Source organism: Tympanuchus pallidicinctus, unplaced genomic scaffold (assembly GCF_026119805.1).
Source record: "Tympanuchus pallidicinctus isolate F22 unplaced genomic scaffold, pur_lepc_1.0 scaffold19, whole genome shotgun sequence".
Classification (NCBI taxonomy): Eukaryota; Metazoa; Chordata; class Aves; order Galliformes; family Phasianidae; genus Tympanuchus; species Tympanuchus pallidicinctus.
The window spans coordinates 3,594,258-3,613,796 of NW_026294710.1; the positions used below are offsets into that span (position 1 = coordinate 3,594,258).

The 19,539-nt window shown below is 39.6% G+C and overlaps 1 protein-coding gene across 1 annotated transcript in view; it reads left to right on the forward strand.

Moving 5' to 3' along the window:
* COG5 (component of oligomeric golgi complex 5) overlaps positions 1-19,539 on the forward strand; it is a 177,904-nt gene that overhangs the window by 148,172 nt on the left and 10,193 nt on the right. The window contains exons 15-18 of the mRNA XM_052681177.1: positions 6,018-6,128; positions 7,463-7,525; positions 8,350-8,453; positions 9,861-10,098. Of these exons, the coding sequence (XP_052537137.1) occupies positions 6,018-6,128; positions 7,463-7,525; positions 8,350-8,453; positions 9,861-10,098 (516 nt within the window). The remainder of the gene's footprint in view (positions 1-6,017; positions 6,129-7,462; positions 7,526-8,349; positions 8,454-9,860; positions 10,099-19,539) is intronic.

Consider the following 19,539-nt stretch of genomic DNA (forward strand, 5'->3'; position numbering starts at 1 on the left):
GCTATTAAACAGTGTCACATTTTTACAGAAAAAAAACCCCAGCAAACTGATTCTGGTAATCTTTCGTTTCTCTTAGGTGGAAAGAGATTGTAAAAGGCTCCTTTAGCCATGTGGAGAACATTGAACTAAATAGTAAATCATCCCAATTATTTGTAACTTATGGGAGGAATCCCAGGGCCGAGCCCTGTTGACTCAGAGACTCTGAAAATGGATTCTGTGTTTTATAATAAGTTGTTGTGATCAGGCAGGAGGCCAAGTAACAGATGGATTGATTGCTTTCTGCCAGAGGTATGGCCGCCACATCAGCTGCCTCTATTAGGAATGTATTTATTGTTGAAAATGTCAGCTTGACAATTGGAGTTCAAGTTGTGCTATCAAAACATATTAGTCTCGTGATCCTAGAGTTGGATCAAATGCATTGTTGAGGGGCTCTACTTTAGTCTTATTTTGATTTAAGATCTTCTCAGTACTCCTAAATTACAGTGTTGTTTCCTGCTCTTAAAGAGTGGGTTTGCTGAGGCTGTTTTAGAACAGAGAAATGAAATAAATGGTGTTTTCTAAAACTGTCGTGAAGGATGTGCACAAGATCACAGTTACTTTTGGTGTAATACTGAGCTTTTTCACAAAATGTGTTATCTGTGAAGGGAATGGTAGCAGAGCAAATCAGCAAATCAACGTCTCTTCAAAGCTGCCACCTGTTTCAAAAAGGGAGGTTAGGCACCTCCAATCAAAAACAAACATTACAGGAAAAATGCATCAATATGTTGGAACTTTCCTACAAAAATACCCACCTCAGTCAGCATTTTTTATCACCCAAAAGAGAATTGATAGTTTTACTTTTGTTTTTACCTGAATTCTACATTCACTGCTTCATAGGATGCCTGATCTGGTGGGTGCCAACCCAGCCCATGGCAAGGTGTTGGGACTGGGTGAGTTTTATGGTCCTCCCAACCTAAACCATTCTGTGTTTCTGTGATTTGTGGTGAAAACAAGAATTTACCCCAAAGAAATCATAGCACATGTCTTAACGTGAAATCAAATCCATGCTGTCTAATCAAGTATCTCTTCCTAGACAGTACACGTGCATCTGTTGCTGTTGCTCTAGATTCCCACCTGCAATCTGGAGGCGGGAGGATCGTGGTAGGGTTCATATTAGTGAAGGATACAAACTAAAATAAAATGCTTCATGTGATTCTGAATTAGATCAGACCACAGTGCCAAGTTATGGCTTAGTTCTCTGCCATGTGAGGCTGAAGCAAATCAGATGGCCTTCAGCTGGCTTGTTCCTCCTTGTGACAAATTTTTTGGGTATCAGCTGTCTGCAAGTGTCATTTTGGGTTCAGTAAACTACTCACTAAATGTGTCAGCTATTTCATTTGTATATTGCTGAACCTGAGCAGACCTTGCACTACTGAGCTTTATTTCCGTTAGAAACCCTATTAAAAATAAAGTGCCAGAGGAAAACAAAACAGAGGCAGAAGCTCAGCTGAGACACAGCCTGACAGTTGGGTCTGGGCAAGCATTTCCTTAGAGTTGCAGTTGACTTCATCAGGAACTTCCATGTACTGCCTATCTCAGTTCTTCAGCACCCACAAAAAAGAATGTGTTCAGATGCAATATTAGCATATATACCATGTTACCAGACATTTTTTTCATGCAGAGCTGTGTACAACTTCTACAACACCACTATCAGAAGGGTTTTATGGTGAGCTGAGTTTATAAAAGCTGCCCATAACATGAAGCATACTTAGTTCACTTTACTTCTAGTTCTGTATTTCAGTTTCCCGAGTTCCATTTCTAAGTTCACTAAGAAAGAACACCGTAGTCAGTCACCAAGAAAACAGTAGGGAAGATTCACCTCCTGTAACTTAGTTGCCTATAATAAAGACACAAACATTGAAACCAGATCTGGATTCCCTTAATAATCAATGGTGAGGGGAAGCCCACTGTATTTTAAACTTACATGTTAGGATGAAATTGACAGTGCACTAGAAGAGTCTGTTTTATGCCGTTAGTTTCAAAGGGATCTATGAATGACCATTTTGGCTTTAGATAGATAAAATCAGGTGAGAAGACTCTTCACTCATATCTCAAGATAGACAAAGCTTTTTATTGATTTATAACTTAGAATATAAAGTATAAATTATCCTTTAGTTATGGTGTAGTTTTTTCTGCAAGCATTTTCAGATTCAAGTCTTTATTTTGTGCACTTTAAAGGACTTTTAGGTAGAAGTACTCTTAGGCCTATCCTTAAGTGTTTTTCCAAATGTTAATCCATAAGCTTTAAGTAATGAAGTGCTGTGCGTCTGTGCTGTAGGACATAAGCGGGTACTGAACACAGAACTCCACTCCCTCATTCAGTCTGGTACCGAGTTTATGGCTTCCACCATCAGGTTTGAGTCCTTCCTCTGCACAAATGGTTTATGCCTTTCTCTTGCAACGTACCTTGATGAGGTCCTTCCAACTAATTTCTCTAAAATATAGCCACATCTGTCTCTCATGAAAAATCACCCAAATTGCTGCTCCTCAGATTATGTTGAATTGGATTTTTAAAAGAAAGTTTTCTAACCTCCTTTTTCCAGCTGCTACACTGAGCAAATTCCAACTTCCTGCCTTAGAGAATGTCAAAAGGACAATGCCTCCAGTGTTTCATCCTCATTTTAGTCTAGCAGTTATCCTTTGAGGTTTCTTGAAATGCCCAGCAGAACAGCAGTTCATTTTCATGTTCTTGAGTGTGCCACGAGACACAGCCCTTGTGATGCATGGAGCAAAAGCCCTTGCTATATTAGCTTGTGGAGACCTCTCTCACTAGTACCTAATATTGCCACTGTGCTGGTATTTCATGCTAGCAAAGGGAGCCAATACTGACGTGTTACCTATCCTAGAATTGCCACTTGCTGGGGTATGGAGCACCTGTGCTTTGCTAATGCCCACAAAATCGTTGTAAACACATTTAAAGGTGAAAGTGAAATGAGTTCACTCAACTGAAGTGAAAATAAGAAATCTATTGCTATGTTTAAAGATAGACACAGAAAAGTGGAACTCTTACCGTCCTTGTTGCAACGCATTTAGGTCTGGCCTCTGCATAGTTCCTTTCAGTTTGTTTTCAGCTAGCAGAATCAAGCCAGCCTGACTCCCAAGGCAGTTGATCCCTGGAGATGGGATCTGATCTTCCAACCCAACACTGTTTTTTAGCTGTCGCTTTCCCCAAATAAATTCTGACTTGGGATGAAGTCACCTCTTCTGTCTCCCAATTCCTATTTAGCATAAATTCACCCTTCTGGCATTCTACAGTTTTGGATAAATATAAGTGATTAAAAGGAAACAAATGCTGATTCCACTGCTCTCTTCAAAAGGAATTGTGTCTTACAGCTGAGTGGTTGTGGCTTAGTCACACTTATTTGACTTAACCTATTTACACAGTGCAATCCCCAGCAGACAGATAACAGAGGAAGAGTTGCATTACCACTGTGCTAAAGTGCATAAGCTACATGCAGCACAGCACTCCAAGAGTTCTTGCTGTATAAATGAGAATGATGAGTCTAATTCATTGTTAAAACTGAGTATGATGAAACAGAAAGCGAGGATGATTTATGTCTAAGATAAAAGGGCCATAAGCACAGTTTGTTGGGACTGAGGAGACACAGTGATACTATTTTCCTACCTGGATACACTGAATAGTGATCAAATACCTGAAATCCAAGTATATGCCATTGGTGAAGCGTATATACATGCACTGTTGGGTAGACCTCAAGACAGAACCTTTTTAAGGCAAGACCGTAGAAATCATTGGGGTTACAGCAAGAGAAAGGAGGGGCCACGTGAAATTCTGCTGTAGCTGTGGCTGGAAGGATGGCATACCTTGTGGAAGCCAGCGAGTCCGGGCTGCCCAGTTCCTACTGCTGCTTCCCAGAGTTGTGCTTTCCCGACCAGTGATTTTATTTTGAAATACACAGGGGAGCAACACATCTTGCTGTCAAAGTTTAAACTGATTAATTTGAAGAGAATTTAATATTGTGAATAATTTTAGAAAGATTGGATGCTTCTAAGGCTTTTTTTGATTTTGCCTGTAAATCTGTTGTGCACCAGTCCTGTATGCAAGAATTCCTTGTTCTGCAGAAGGCTTGTGTTTGTACTTGTTACCATTTTTATTTACCAGTTGAGCCTTTTTTTTACCAGCAGAAGTTACATAGTTTAATGATTTCATAATGAGTTTAAAAAAAAACTTATGAGACCTTTGCAATAGACTCCAAGGAACTGAAATTGAGGTGTCTAGAATGTGAAATTCCACTGTCCTAATAGAGTCTTTTATGTGTAATAGCTGTAAATGTGCAAAATAACAGCTGAGTTGAATAGTCTGTACGGTGCTTCAAAAAAGTGTGAGTAAAGCTCAGTGCGCCGTGTGAGGTGGCCAGCTGCATGGACAGGGTGTTGTGTTTCTCTGCACAGCTGTTTTGCTATTAATTTGGGAAGCTGTGAGTGTGAGAAACAGAATTCTTAAAACCAGTCAGGTCTGTCAAATTGAAATAGTAGGAGGCAAACAGAATTGTACATGGCTTACATGGCTGATCTCATCAGGAAGGCAGGGAGTTGCTGAAATGATTTATTTATCAGCTAGTCGAAAGATGCGTTCTGATGTCAAACAATCAGAGATGTGTTAGAAAAGACTTCTGCCTCTGCAAAGGCCTCAGAAACCTGTTTATGCTTAAATAAATCCTAAATTTGAAGAAATTTGAATGAACTGATACTGTCACTCTAGTGTTGTGAATAAATCTGTGTTCATGAGTGCTTGTGAGAACTTGTCTAAAACTTCTATTATTAGCAGTGCTGGCAAACAGTAGATAACTTTATTTGCGTGATGGCTGAGTTTATGCTGAATGAAAGGTATGGGATGTACAGGAATAGGCTTTCTCTAGCAAAAATTTGTTTTGCATACCTTGAAAATCTTCAGGCAGTGTTTGTTCCTCTTCTTGAACAAATTTTGTTACCACGCATTTGGTATTTCAGAGCTTTCTGTACAACCTGCAACTGGTAAAGATGCACATCATGAAAGTTTCTTGATGACTTGTTTAAGAAGTCAAGTATATTTTTACTGAGAGACTTCTGGATGTAGGCATCTTCAGGAGTTTCCTGGAGGATAACTTTGGATCCTGAAATATGGATACCTGGTGAGATAGCTATATCCCAGTAAAGCTTTCTTTTAATAGCTATTCTTGCAGTAATATTGACATATGCTTCTAAAATTCACAGGCATTTTGTTGATCTTTGTATTCCATTGGCTTTCTATGTACAAGAAAATTTCTGGTTGTTTCCCAATTACAATTTGTTTTACTTGCAATTATAAATATACACTGCAGGATCCTTGCAGAACTGTTCTGGATTTAATTGCTGTTTATGTGTCATCCTGGAAGTTTGATTTCTGTGGTAGTAATGAAAAGCAGACAGTAGTGTTTAAAAGCGAAGCGTTAGTTTTCTCACTTTTGCTGAAGGATTTGTGAGTAAAATTTTTGAAGGACAAGAGTAGCAGTCCTTGCATTTCTGTTTTCCTGCTCACTTGTGTAGTACAAATCATTAATATGTACAAAGCTGTAAGCCACCTTTTAGAAGAAGAACAGGTCTTAGGGAAATGCTCGAATAGTTGACAAAATCAAGATGTGAAAGCTCATATACTGTTTGCAGTTGTGCTGCTGCTGGCTTATATCACATCCTTGGACAGGTGATTTCAAATTCTTAGATTATAAAGTTAAGATGTGCAGGGAGTGAGTATCTGCAAGGGTCTGAGTGCTGTGGTTTTGGAAGCTGAGACAACCATCTTTCTTGGTTTGTTTCTCTTGTCTTGTTCGTGTTATACAAAGATGGAAATCAAATGAATCGAGGTGACTTCAATGGAAGAACATTGAGACTGAGGAATGAACTATGGTTTTCTTCCACAATCTAAGTTTGGTTAACTAAAAGTTAGAGGGGATGCACGAGTTAAAGAGTTGATGGTGTTCTAACCGTTTCTGCAATCACTGCAGCTGTCTACTCAAGGAGATGCCAGCCAGGTGATTGGACCTCTCACAGAGGGACAGAGAAGGAACGTGGCTGTAGTTAATTCACTACACAAACTACACCAAGCAGTTCTGAAGGTAGGCTTCCTTGGATATTCTCTGTCTTTCTATAATATAAATTTCTTTCCTGTGTTGTATGTATATCACCCCACTTGCTGGTGAGAACTCTAACAAATATTGACAGATTTGGGGTTGATAACTGCATCTTGTACATTTGTACAGCTTTTCAAGGCTTGGTTGGCCCTTTTAAGCACTGCTATGTGATAAATTGTCAATATTAAAAGAGAAAGGAAAGATGTGTTTATAGAGAGTAAGCACATCTCACAGCCATTGTTTTTTTCTTATCACAAAATTCTGCTTTTCTGCTGGTAAGCCCGATAGCCCTTGCCTGCATCTGTCCCTGCCTGAGCTTATCTTTCTGAGGAGACCTTCCCTGCTTTCCCACACTTGTGGCCAAATAGAAAAGAAGAAGGAAAAGGCAAAATCAAGAAAAGCAGCACCTCACATGCATCTCTGTGTATTGCTGCTGTGACCCAAGTCTGGCCTGGAAATGTTTTTCGTATTCAGCTCGGTTATGAACAATTACAGTTTACTGACTCAGTAATATCAGTGATTACACAGCCTCTGTAAATTAATACAAACAGATATAATGGTACTTCTAGTTAATCATGTTTAAATCCTAGCCTGATCAGAAACAGAATCATGAGTACTCCTGACTGTGGATATGTTTCAAGAATGTTTAAAAAGGCCAAAAAGCTTATAAAATTTGCTTGGATTTTGCAAGCAGATGGTAGATTAACTTTTAAGTCTGCTTTCTCTGATGTATTTAGTAATAAACCTCATGTGCCTTAGTGTTGGAGGGAGTTTGATATGATTCAGTCTGAGTTCAGTACTTATGTGGCTTAAAAATACTACGACATAGATGTTCATAACTGTAAGGAAATTGGTTGTATATTCCTCAGGTCATTCCTTGACTTTCAGTTTGAATTTTACTGTAGCTGCACATAATCAGCTATTCAACATGTAGTATTACATACAAATTACAGTACTGAGAAAGAACATAACCTTTCTTTCAAATGTTTGCTGTAGAGCTGCTTGTACAGTTCTCTGTAAATTCTATACTTCGCAGCAGAAGAATACACCACTTAATTTTATTCTGGTACTTTTAATCCTTCAGCTGTATTTCAGTTGAAGTAGCAGTAGCAACAGAGTCCATAGGAAATTTGAAAGTGAGGAACTGATATCGGTGCACTGAAAATTCTGTCTGTGTAAAACATTTTTGATATTACGTATAATGCACACGTTACAAAAAATAACTCAGTATGTTTCAATATGAAGTTAAGTGTTGTGGCTTCTAACCATTGTGAATGTTTATTGACATTTATTATTAACAATTACTTCAACCTTTGTAGGTTGTTACCAATCAGAACTCATTCCCAGCAGCTGCTGAGGAAGCGATCACAACTGCCTTGAAGGTAATTGAACACCCAAGATTGAATGCACTGGGGAGGGGGCTGAGGTTTGCTTTGTTTGTTACTTGTAAAATGGTGGCTTCTTTTTCCCAAGTATTCCGTAGTGTTGGTATATGCTAGCCAAAGATACACAAATATACTGTAATTTATATTTTGCCCTATCTGCAGCTACGTAAGTGTTGCATGTGCTAAGTCACAGCTTGAATAGCATTTGTATTTAAGAATATTCTCATAATGGATGGAACCCAGATGTCATCTGACTGTGAAAGTAAATGCCTTTCTCTGCAGCATTCACACAGCAGTAACTGAATCCTTTATCGCTACCCCTGACACGCAGCCATGCAGGCACATAAAATTATGATCTTTATGCTATCTGGTGCTTTTCTGAAGGGCAGTGTGGATGGGCATGCAGCCCTCCGGGTGCTGTGGGTGACAGCTATCCACATCTATCGTGCTGTGCGCTAATCTAGGAGTGGGTGTGTGCAGAGGAATGAAGGGCAGCTTGCCTGTCTTGGGGGAATGAGCAGCTGAACCAGGTGTGTATGCCAAAATGTGTATCTACAAACCAGGAATGCCAGATCACTCTGCATCTTTTTGTTGCAATGCTTTATATACATAGAAGTAGTAAACAGCCTTCTTTATGTACCACACTGGTAAGATCAGTGAAAGATAAATGCTGTCTTAGGCTTTTGTCCTCCTATTTAGCGATTTCTAATACACAAAAAAGCACAGTTGGAATGAACTGTTTGTCAAGGTATTTTGAGGTGTTAAAATGCAAATGCTTGTAGTTTCTGCTCCTTACTCCTCCTTTCTCTTATCCATTTTAGGCAGTCCATGATCTAATGGGTAGTGCTGTTCAGCCATTACTGAACTCTGTAGGAGATTCAGTAGAAGCTATTATCATCACGATGCACCAGGAAGATTTTTCTGGGTAAATACCAGTATTTTTAAAATTTACTATTGCCTTAGTAAGACATCCTGTCTATGCATAATAAATTGTTACTGCCATATGCATAATAAATTGTTATTGCTACAGCGTCCTTGGAGCAAGAGCCCGTGTTTATTAGGGGGAAGGTAGGTGATGTATTATAGTCAATTAACACAGCTATCTATTGAAACAAATTAATGGGGCAGCATATGTATTCTTCACTTTTTTTTCCCCCATATCTGTTGAGTAAAATTCATTTTAAAATGAAAGGAAAACGAAGCAGGGGCCCTTTTTGTCCTTAAAAAAGCTCTCTTCTGCTTGAAAAGATTCTCTGCTTTTTTTTTTCTTTTTTTCTTTTTCTTTTGCCTTTTTTTTTTCTGGATAGTTCCCAGAAATGTCAGTACCCTTATTTCTTAAAATAAAGCATAAAACCTCTGATTCAAAATTGCATACAAAAAATTCTTAACATATTACAAAATGTGAAATGGTTCAAAAAATCTTTCTCACTGAAAGCTCAGGTTTAGCATGTACATTTTTGTGAAGTTTCAGACACCATTTCAAGTACTCTTTACCTACAAGTATCTCGAGTCTTAACTATACTTGAGACTTGCTTTTGAGCATTGTTTTGGTTGTTATGTCTGTTCTGATGTGTCTTACATCATCATGAGATGTCCTGAGGATGCAGAAGATTTGGCCAATAAGCATCACTCCTTTGTATTCTGTCTGTGAAATTCACTGGAAAAAAAAAAGTATTTTCAGAGCTGCTTTTGTTTTCCTTTTGGCTTTTTTTAACAAAAGCAAAATCTATCAATATTTTACCCTCTCTATCTTTCTTTTGCTGCCTCTAGTAAAATATCTCTGAATAAACTCATTGCAACCAAAGGCTGAGTTCTGTTAGATATCCTGTATGCTCAGGTTACTGAGCTTGGAAGAGCTCGGTTGCCAGGCTGTGTTTCAAAGAAAGAGAAAGGTGATTTATTTCTGTGTTTTCTAGCTTCTGTGGTGCTTCTATGATAATTTTATTTACTTTATAATCCAGAGTTTGGAGCAATCTAGGAAACTAATTCTAAGAAAATAGATTTGGGATAGGCGAAAGTAGTGACCCTGTGACATGTGCTTGCATTTTCTTATCCATTTTTAGAGTTGTAAATTAACAGCTGAGATATTTACATTTAGGGGCTGAATTTGAGCTTTAGGCTCCAAACTCGTGGAGGCTCTGTAAGTCAGGTTGGAGTGGGATGATTTCCTGCATCTTGCTAGGAAGGGATGAAGAGATATTTTTTGACCACAATGTCAGAAAGAGCTGCAGCATTTGGAGCCTGAATGGTACTCCATAAGAGTCCATTCATTTTTGGTGGTATTTTAAACATTTATCTGTCCCTATTTCTTTTTTTCCTTCTTTTTTTGCAGATCATTATCTAGCTCAGGAAAACCAGATGTCCCTTGTTCTCTTTACATGAAAGAACTACAGGGTTTTATAGGAAGAGTCATGAGTGACTACTTCAGACATTTTGAGTGCTTTGACTTCGTCTTTGATAACACTGAAGCCATGGCACAAAGAGCAATTGAACTTTTCATTCGCAATGCCAGTCTAATCAGGCCCCTTGGTGAAGGTGGGAAGATGCGGCTTGCAGCAGATTTTGCACAGGTACCCCTAATACCTACCCTATTTCTGCTTTTTATCATTGCTTCTTTGTGTTCTCTGAAAGGTATCATCAATGCTTTTGCCCCCAGTGAAGTGTAAGCAGACAGCTGTAGAGATCTGTGCATTCCAGTTCTAAACATTTTCTTTGCAACAGTGGATCCTGAGAGGTGTATCCACTAGCAGTTGGAGACCCCTTGTCATTGCAAAGCACCTTCCAGGAGGTGTGACAGCTCCCCATCAAGTGACTGTTCCATTTAAATTCAGTTGCATCTTGAAATTTTATCCAGCTTGTCTGACCTCCTTGATATGTCCATCACTTGCCACCATTCATTTACTTCATTCTTTCTCCTAACGCAATGGTGTGTCATTTTCTTAATTGCTTTAATATATCACAGTGCCAGCAGCAGTTAATCACTAACTCACCTGCCTTGCAGAGTAGGAGGCAAGCTAGAGAAATAATAATATCCTGTGGAAGAACTGCCCTTTCATTTTCTTCTGGATTCTCTTTATGATCTGACTTGCCTGTCTCTCTGACTTACCTATGTCTTTGTACTGAACTAAAACACAAAGGAATTGCCAGATTAATATCCACTGCTTGTCTGTGTTATCTGTTATCATCAAATCTAATTTGTCAATAATAACACTGTGTGATTAACTTGCAAAAAACAAAGACATCCACTAGATTGGTGTGAGGGTACAGGTTATCATTATCCAGGTGGAAAAGAGAACGAGGCTTCACTTGTCTACATACTGAGCACTGCTTCTGGTTGATAGGCAACTGGGGTAAGAGAGGAAGGCAGGGAGGGGAGGAATTGCTGTTTCATTTCCTTGTTGTGGCTGTTTTATTTATTTTGCATTTAAGTGCCCAAAAAGGCAAGAAGAAAAATTTTTGTCAGGAGATGCAGATCAGATTGTGTGGCCCTGTGTCAGCCCTTCAGGGTCAGAAAACCTTCCTGTGTGAAAGGCTGCCTCTCTTTCCATGTTCGTGCCTGGGACTTTAGATGTCATATCCAATGTAGGAGATGGATATTGGTGCATTTTCATTTGGGAAATTTGTTTTGGCTGTAGATATTGAAAGAATCAACTCCAGCTCTGTCAGCTTGCTGATTCTTACGCAACTGTCACTTCTTAAGCAGTGGATCAAACCATGCCATAGGCTCACATTGAATAAATTTGGGGTAAAGTTTTTGTATTCGTTATTCAAAAATAAAAAACCAGCTGTTAATCTTATAAGTTTAGGGGAAGTGTTCAATTGCTTTCAGTGGGAAGATTCCATTCCCTCCTGTATTTTGAAGACTGGCATAAAATAGATGAAAAAAAAGGACACTTGACTCCTCCTCTGGAAAGAATATCAACATTTTTTGTAATTTATGCTGCAGTGCTTAAGTAAGTTGTATAAATTTAGGAAATATCTTTACCTAATTCTACAGTAAAGAGCATCTGATCTAAGCACCTGTTATTATAATACTAAAAATATCACTGATTTATCTTTTAAAAGCATATTTTTCTCGTTTTGACAAGGGTTGCCTTTTAAGTAAAAAACAAAAGTGTATTTCTTCTGAGTACAGGGGAATTTGCATGTTCGTTCCTGCCTTGGGTGGACAAGTGAGTGAATATACATTTTTTAATTCTTTTCTTCTGAATTCTGCAAGGAGAAGGGGAAAACAAAGAAAGAAAAAGGTTTGGAATTCTTTCTGGTCTCTGGCCTTCAACCATTTCTGCTTCTGGGGGCTGCCTGAAGTTGTTCTCATCTTCACACTGCATGATATCTTAGTTTGTTTAAAAGTGGACTTAGAACAAGAACTGGCTGGATCTACTCTCTCTGGTTTTGGAGAACATATCCACGATGCCAGCTGCCTGGTCTCCTGCTGGAGGGGGTGTAGGTTTGTCCTGGACCTGTCAGCTGCGCGCTCAGTGTGAGTTGTGGCTGCAGTTGACTCATTTGCACACTGCTGTTGGCATGGTGTGTTCCTGTGTCAAGGAACTGTCTGGATTCTTCCGAGGAGAACGGCACGTGGCTTCTGCCCTGGGTCAAGAAAAGCAGTGAGAAGGAGCTGAGCTGGACTTGTGGGTGGGTGGGAAGGAACAACTTTTCCAAGTGGTTGCAAATGCTGCAGGCAGAATTTTTTCAGGCCTAAAAAGGCACTGTGTTGTTGGACTGGTGCCTAAAGGAAAGTACCTGCCTGGAAAGACTGTATGTGTGGGAGGAGGTTTGCTTATAAATGTTTCTACTTGTACTCTGTGTTGTGGAGTCATTTTGGATATTCTGAACTCAGAAAAGGTTACATTTTCCTGCTTAAAAATAGCGTTTGTGATTAAAAAAAAATTAAAATCTTGATGTTTTGGGGTTACTTGGAGCAAAAGACCTGGGGAATCTGTCCAGATTTGTTTAACTTGAGGTCTTACTAAAACACAGAATCATAGAATGAATTGGGTTGGAAGGGATCTTGAAGACCATCTGGCTCCAACCCTGTTGCCGTGGGCAGGGTTGCCACCCACTAGATCAGCATGTATGTTGCAAGTCAAATAATTCTGGGTTGCATTTATTGAATGTTCTTAGCACATTTCTGCCAGGGTACTCAGATATACCATTGCCTCTTACTCATCCCAATAACTTTGGCTGAGAGTCTAGAGTGAAAATTTTCCAACCACAGACTTGTTCTGCTGATAGTTGCCTCAAAACAGTAGGTATTGGTACACAGAAGGGGGAAGGGAGAGGTTTCAAGCTCTCGTCATTCAGCAAGCTCAGCTACTTGTACAGTGGTTGTACAGTTATTGGTGTAATTCTGTTGCACTCTCATACTTTGTCTTATCCCGTTTCTACAGTGTCAGTGGTGTTACTGACTCTATGGAATATAATGTTATCTTGTGCATTACTGCTGTTTCAGAAGTAAGGCTGGCTATGTGCTAGTTGGCAGCTGTAAATGTAGGTGTGATAGGCATGAAATATGGCAGAGTGTCATGATTTCATAACGATCAGTGCTTACAGGAACACAGAAGCATTTTAAGCCCTAGGAAGTGCCTGCAATGCTGCAAGCGTATTATCACATACTGTGCTGTTTCTTGAGACTCATTGTTTGAAGTACTTCCAGAGTATAGGGTGAATTCACTTCTGTTCATGCTCTCAGCTTTTATACAGGCAATTGCACAAGATTACTTTTCAGTTTGCTCCTATAAAGTCCTGCATTGGGTTGTTTTCATTTTTGTGTTACTAAGATGACCGTGATTTGGTATTCATGCATGTAATACTAAATTTTACTTTCAAATTTTTCAAATTCAGTCAGGCTAGAAAAAATGTTCTCCTGGAGTAAGCAAGCCCTGATGGTTTTTCAGTGTTTATGTTTCCAGGGAGGACTAGTTCTTCTCCAGAGGACCTTTTAGCTTGCTTGATATTCAGAGTTGCTACAGCACTTACTTAGAGGCATACTTTGGGATTTTTGGTTTGTAGTTCACGCCTTCTAAACACCTGATAGAATTGCTGGACAGTGCAGCCAAGAGTGAAGTATGTCTAAATGCAGTCAACTGAGAAATTTATTTGGATGAAATGGGCATTGTACAGTAATATTTAACATGAAAATTAATAGTCGGCTGCATAACACTTGTGAGTCAATATAAAAAAATAGCTATTCATTGATAGAAGTGTAAATACAACTGCATTGAAACAACTAGTCTTGATGTTGCAAAAAGTAAGTAATCCTTAGGCTTCATGCATGAAGGCATGACATGTTGTGCCATCTTTTCATGTTTGGTGTAACAGAAAGTTGGAGTCACTGTCTGCCATGAACCCTGTATTGTGTCATGACTGATTATTTTCAGACATTGTTGAAGGAAATGAAATATTTTTATTAGTCCAGTTTGAACTAACTCTATGCTGTAGACAGCTTCCTATACTTCTCATCCAGATGTGATTTATCCTTGAAGCTTTTTTTGTAGCTGTTCAGTACCGTGATAAAACAGTTTTGATGGGACACAGTTAACACTGCCACCAACTCTTGAAGTTTTTATCAATATGTTAGTGCAAGACATTTTGGGTGTATTGAATTTTCCTAGAAAAATGTTTTTACTGTAGAAGTTGACTGTGCTAAATTCTAGCTTAGGAGTGTTTCTATCTCCTGGTTAATATATCGTCAGAATCCATTCTCCTTAATTAATATGCCTTTTAAAAAAGCAAGGATATTAGGCATTTGTGGTTTTGCAAGTGTAAACAAATTTGTTCCTTTGAGCAAACATGATGATACAATGTAAAAATGCTTTTTTTGGTCATTTTTCATAAAATATTCTCCTTCTTTAGACTTTTACAGAGAAAACGAGGGAAGCATCATATTGTAATCACAATTGTAATCATAAGGACAAAAACTAGTAAAGCTAAAATGAACTTAATGTTTAATGCCAACCATCCTGCCGGAGCAAAGAAATTGTTTTCTTAAGTGTGGTATTTTGGAAGCATTACAGCTGAAGGATTTGCTTCAACATCAACTATTTTGGAATTGCTACACGGTGGAGAAATCAAATTCCACATCCCTTTAAGGCCAGCTTGTTTCATGTAGTAATTCAGAGCTCTTCTGCTCCCTTGCTTTTTAAAATATTCTCTCCTGCTGAATGACTAGAAAAAAGCATTTTGAGTTAACATTTAAAAACTTGGAATTCATCTTGGCCAGGAGGAAATATAATTGCTAAAAATTTAATGCTCACATTTTCCAACTGAAAAAACAGCTTTTTAGTAATGAGAGATCTTGAAAATAGCACAATAGACACTAAACAATAACTTCACTGTGGAGTTTTTCAAAGCACTCCTCAATATATATGCATTATCTGTATCTATACTATGTATTAACTTCACCCTTGAGTTGCTGAACATAATGCAATTAGCAAAGCCAGCCGTGTGATGGATTTTGTACAATATGGCTAGCCAGTGAATAGTTCAACAGATAATTGACCAGCTAGCCATGGGCTATGGCAGTGTCATCTGAGAAGAAAAGCTAATACAGCTTTTTTAGGCTTAGAGAGCAAGAATCATTGAGAAGAGGAATATGTTTTGTATAAAAGTTGGGCAGGCATCTATCATTGCGTTCTGTGAATCACAGCAAAGTACATGAATATATCATGGCAAAGCAATGGATTTGGAATGAAGTTAGAGGAAAGGAGAGTCGTTTGGCCTTCTTCCATTCTAACTGTCCCTTTTCAGTGTGCACTTATGCTTCCTATTGCATCTCTTTCAGCAGATCCTGAGATCCTGTGATAATGTTTATCCCACATTAGTTGAGGTTGCACATTATGTCTTGGATGCCTGATTTCTCAGTAGATTTAATGAAGACAAGAATTTTCAGGTCTGCTATCTCTGAAGAGAAATTTGGAAAAGAAAAAGATGCTACTTGTCCATATGTTTGTAAAACCCAAAAATTTACAAAAGGCCTTGCACACATTGTACAAATAGTGGCTTTCAGGCAGCCAGAAGCATCATCCAACCTGCTAAAGCTCACCAGAATGCTTTGGAAGCTACAGCTGTATCTCATAGCAAAAGCTGTTACAGCAGAACCACAGTGCATGAATTGACAGCTGATACAGCTTCAGGTGATGATGGGTAGCAAAACTGAAGTGATGTGCACTCGATCCTCTGCCCAAATCCAGCTCTTTAAAAACAGCAGCTGTTCCTAGCTGAGTATGTCCTCCCAGGAAGCCACTCCTGGAGAGTGGTGCCTGCCCACAGGGTGCTCACAGGGACACAGAAGCCCTGCAGAGGGGATTGCAGAAGAGGCAAGATGCTGTGGCTTCTCATCAAGTCATTGGACTCAGACAAACAGCTAAAAGCAAGTGGGGAAAAACAATCTTGGTTATTATGTGAGGTATAGTTTTTATTGATGAGATTGGCTTATAAGGCATGGCAGACTAGTGTTGTAAGGTAAAAAATAAAAAAATAAAAAAGCCTAACAAAAAAGACAAAAATGAGTTTCTGTGGTTTATGTACATTTTTACCACATTAGTTTTCACTCATTCCCACTCTTTGTGAGTCAGTTTGAGATGGTATAGTGTGCTGCAAAGCTTAAAAACAGGTTTTTTTTTCCCTTTGGCAACTAGTGCTTCACGAAACAGCCATCTGCTGCCATTAAATTTATCTAGCTCTACCAATTCTAATAATTTCCTACCATGAATAAAGGTTGAAGATGAATTAACAGAATTTTCCAAAGAAAATCTTACTCTTCAGCATTTAAGACTAAAAGTGCTGATTTATGGAAGCTGCTAAGTGTATTCAAGAGAAATCATTTAAATTTGTTTTAATAAGGAGTTGGTTAAGCTGTAGAAAGTTTCACTTATGTCTCATTACATCATTTTGTGTTTCAGGAGAGAAACAACCATTTAAAACTTACCAAGCAGAATTATATTCTGCTCTGCAGGGATCTTCCTCCTCATGGGTACAGTTTAATCCATGCATTCTGTCTCCACAAGTCAGAATGGCTTTTTGTCTCCTATTCTCAAATTCTCCAAAGCACCTTAAAGAATTATTTTTCTCCCCAGTTCTTCCCAGCTATCAGCCCATGGCTCCCACCAGCTCAGGGACACCAGCTCCTACAGGATGTCAGTGCTGTTGCCTGAAAAGAAACTGAAGAAATCAGAGCTGCCTTTGTTTTCCAGGGTCTGCTGGGATCTTGTATCATTATGCAGCAAATCCTACTTATAAGCTCTTCTTCTGGGCCGCTTGCTGCTTGCCCCAAGCAAGCTTCTTGGCTCCCATACATGCACAGAAGTGTGGAAGCAACTGGCTGACCTTGTGTTAATCTTCTGCAGAAATCCTAAGGGTGAACCTGCGCGTGCTCAGCATTGCTCACTTGTGCCAGCAAATTCAGAACAAGGCACTGCAGCTGAGAATTCCTCCTGAGCAAGATGATATTGGCATCCCATGGCATGCTGAACGTGAGGCATGTACTACAAAGCCTCTGGGCCCAGGGAGCAGCTTTGTGCTGCGAGAGCTTTACCCATCACCTTTCTGAGGTTCTCCCTCTCCATATGTGTAGAGGAAGTGTAAATGGCAAGCTGGGGTGCTCTGAGGCTCCCAGATTTGTCTGATGGAGTGTCACCTACTGAGTAGTCCTGCAACATGACACACCTGACCTAATTTAGATATTTCCCTCAGGGTTGCCTACAGCAGAAGTGGTTGTTTCTCTCCACTGACGATGAAGCTAATTTACAGGTGTTGAGAACCAGCTGAGGGGACTCCCATTATGCACACAGAATCTCAGAGTGGCTGAGGCTGGCAGTGCCCTCTGTGTTCCTCTGCCCAACCCCTGCACCAGCAGGGAAACCCAGAGCCAGGCAGTTTCTGGAGATCTCCAAGGAGGAGATCCGCAGCCTCCAGACAGCTGTGCCAGTGCTCAGCCACTCACACAGCACAGTAGTTTTTCCTCAGTTTCTGATGGCACCTCCTGTGTTCCAGCTTTTGTATCTTGTCCCTGGGCATCAATGGGAAGTACGCAGTGTATTTTTTAAGTGATGTGCTGCTGTTGAAGGTGGATTGCAGGCCACTGCTTGCAGGATGTGGTCTTGACTGGCATTAACTGCTAATAAAATTTCTTCTAGTTTTAGAAGAACTGAGGCAACAGGGTTTCCCATATTGTCTTTGTTTAAGCTGACAGTGACAAGGAACCCCAGCAGTGCAGTGAGGTGCTTCTTGGGAGCTGGTGTTCCAGCTGAGAAAATGAAAACTGGGAAAAGCAGCAGTATTGAAGACTTCATTGTAAATACTGTATTATCACAAGTGCTTTGGAACAAGTTCAGCAATGTTACTTAAATGGGAGGCTATTGTATGGTGGTTTTCATTTCTGATCCTTTGAAGCGTTGTGATTATGCATTACTTGGAAATCAGTTTGAATAATTTTCTAAATTGGCTATTTTAAAAGATCTACACGAAGAATAAAATTTGCATCCCTCTGTTGACTGACACTTCAGGTATGCAAAACGAAAGTCTTAATCCACGTCTGGATTTTCCCAATGTTTCATTTTTTTAGTGGTGGTGTTTGTATTATTGTACACGTTAACCAAAATTTTGCCATGTAATGGCACTGAAGAGTTCAGTCTGGGATCTGGAGATGAAATTGTTTTCTCACTTCTGTGTCTTCAGTGATAATGATGGTTTTGTGATGGGAATTTAGTTTCATGTGAACGATGTAAGAATCTAAGCAGAATCTGGCTCTTGTTTGTAAAGACAAGTGAACTGCATATTGCTTAAAAACTAGAGTTTAAAAATTGCTTGTTTTTAAAGATGGATTCTCAGAACAGAGAGTGGACAGTTGAGTAAGAAATAATGCTGTTATGGATGCACTTTTGTCTGTGAGTCCATGGTAGTAGGTCCCTGCTGCCTTCAAGTTGATATAGGTTTTGTGTCCTTGCATTTAGGGCTGAGCATTCATGAATGAACTACCTAAATCTTCTCCTTCACCTAAGGAAAAGGTTTCCAGCTGAAATATGTAGGTTGCTCTGAAAGTAATGCCTCCTATTTATTGCCATGCAAACTTCAACAGATACCAAGAGCACAATAACACTATTTGATAGAGCAAATCCTCAACTACCAAACACTGTTTTCCAACATAGTCACCACTGTTAGCTGTGCATTTTTGCCAGCAATAAACAGGAGCCTATATGCCACACTCAGAGAAATTTGCACGGCTGTTCAGAAAGTGGTTTGTCTTTCCCATCGCTGTCGCCAGTGCTGAGATGCACCACCCACCACCTCACTGTGCTCACATCCACTGGTTGGTCTCCATAAACATCCAGCAAGTGTCAGTGAATGTCAGTGGGTACAGTTTCTTCTGTGCGGAGGAATTCAGTTCCACAGCTTTGTTTCATCCACACTTCCATGTCAGACCCCATTCTGTCAGACTGTCCCTCTGCTGCCATCTGTCACTCAGCAACAAAATGTAATGGGATATTGGTGGGAAGGTTGAGCCCCTATTACCATACCACCAACATCTGTCTCTGCTGTCACGGGCCAATAAAATAAAATAGCAGGCATTACTTTTGGAGCAGCCCTTGTATGTGTGCATTTCTACTGCATTTGTAGTGGTTTGCAGAAACCTGCCCAGATTTCCTTTCTTCCCACTCTGACATCAGAATTTTGGGGCTCTTAATGGAAGTGGTTCATCAGGAAACTCATCACTGTCCACGTGAGCTCAGACAAACAAAGCTTCAGCTGCAGGAAGCTCACAAGAGCATGTCCCGTTTTTATCTATAGCTATTGTTTGTGTGCTGCTTGCTGTGCTGCCAAGGATGAGCAGAAGATTTGGCTTAGGCACTGCAATGTGAAAGAACAGCTTCTTGTCCCAAAGGCAGCCACCGGTGAGAAACTGATGAGTTGGCCTGCAAGTCTGGGTTATTATTTAAAGGCAGACCACTGAAATACTGAGCTTGATACTTTGGGATAGTCTAATTCAAATTCAAATCCTTGTGTTTACA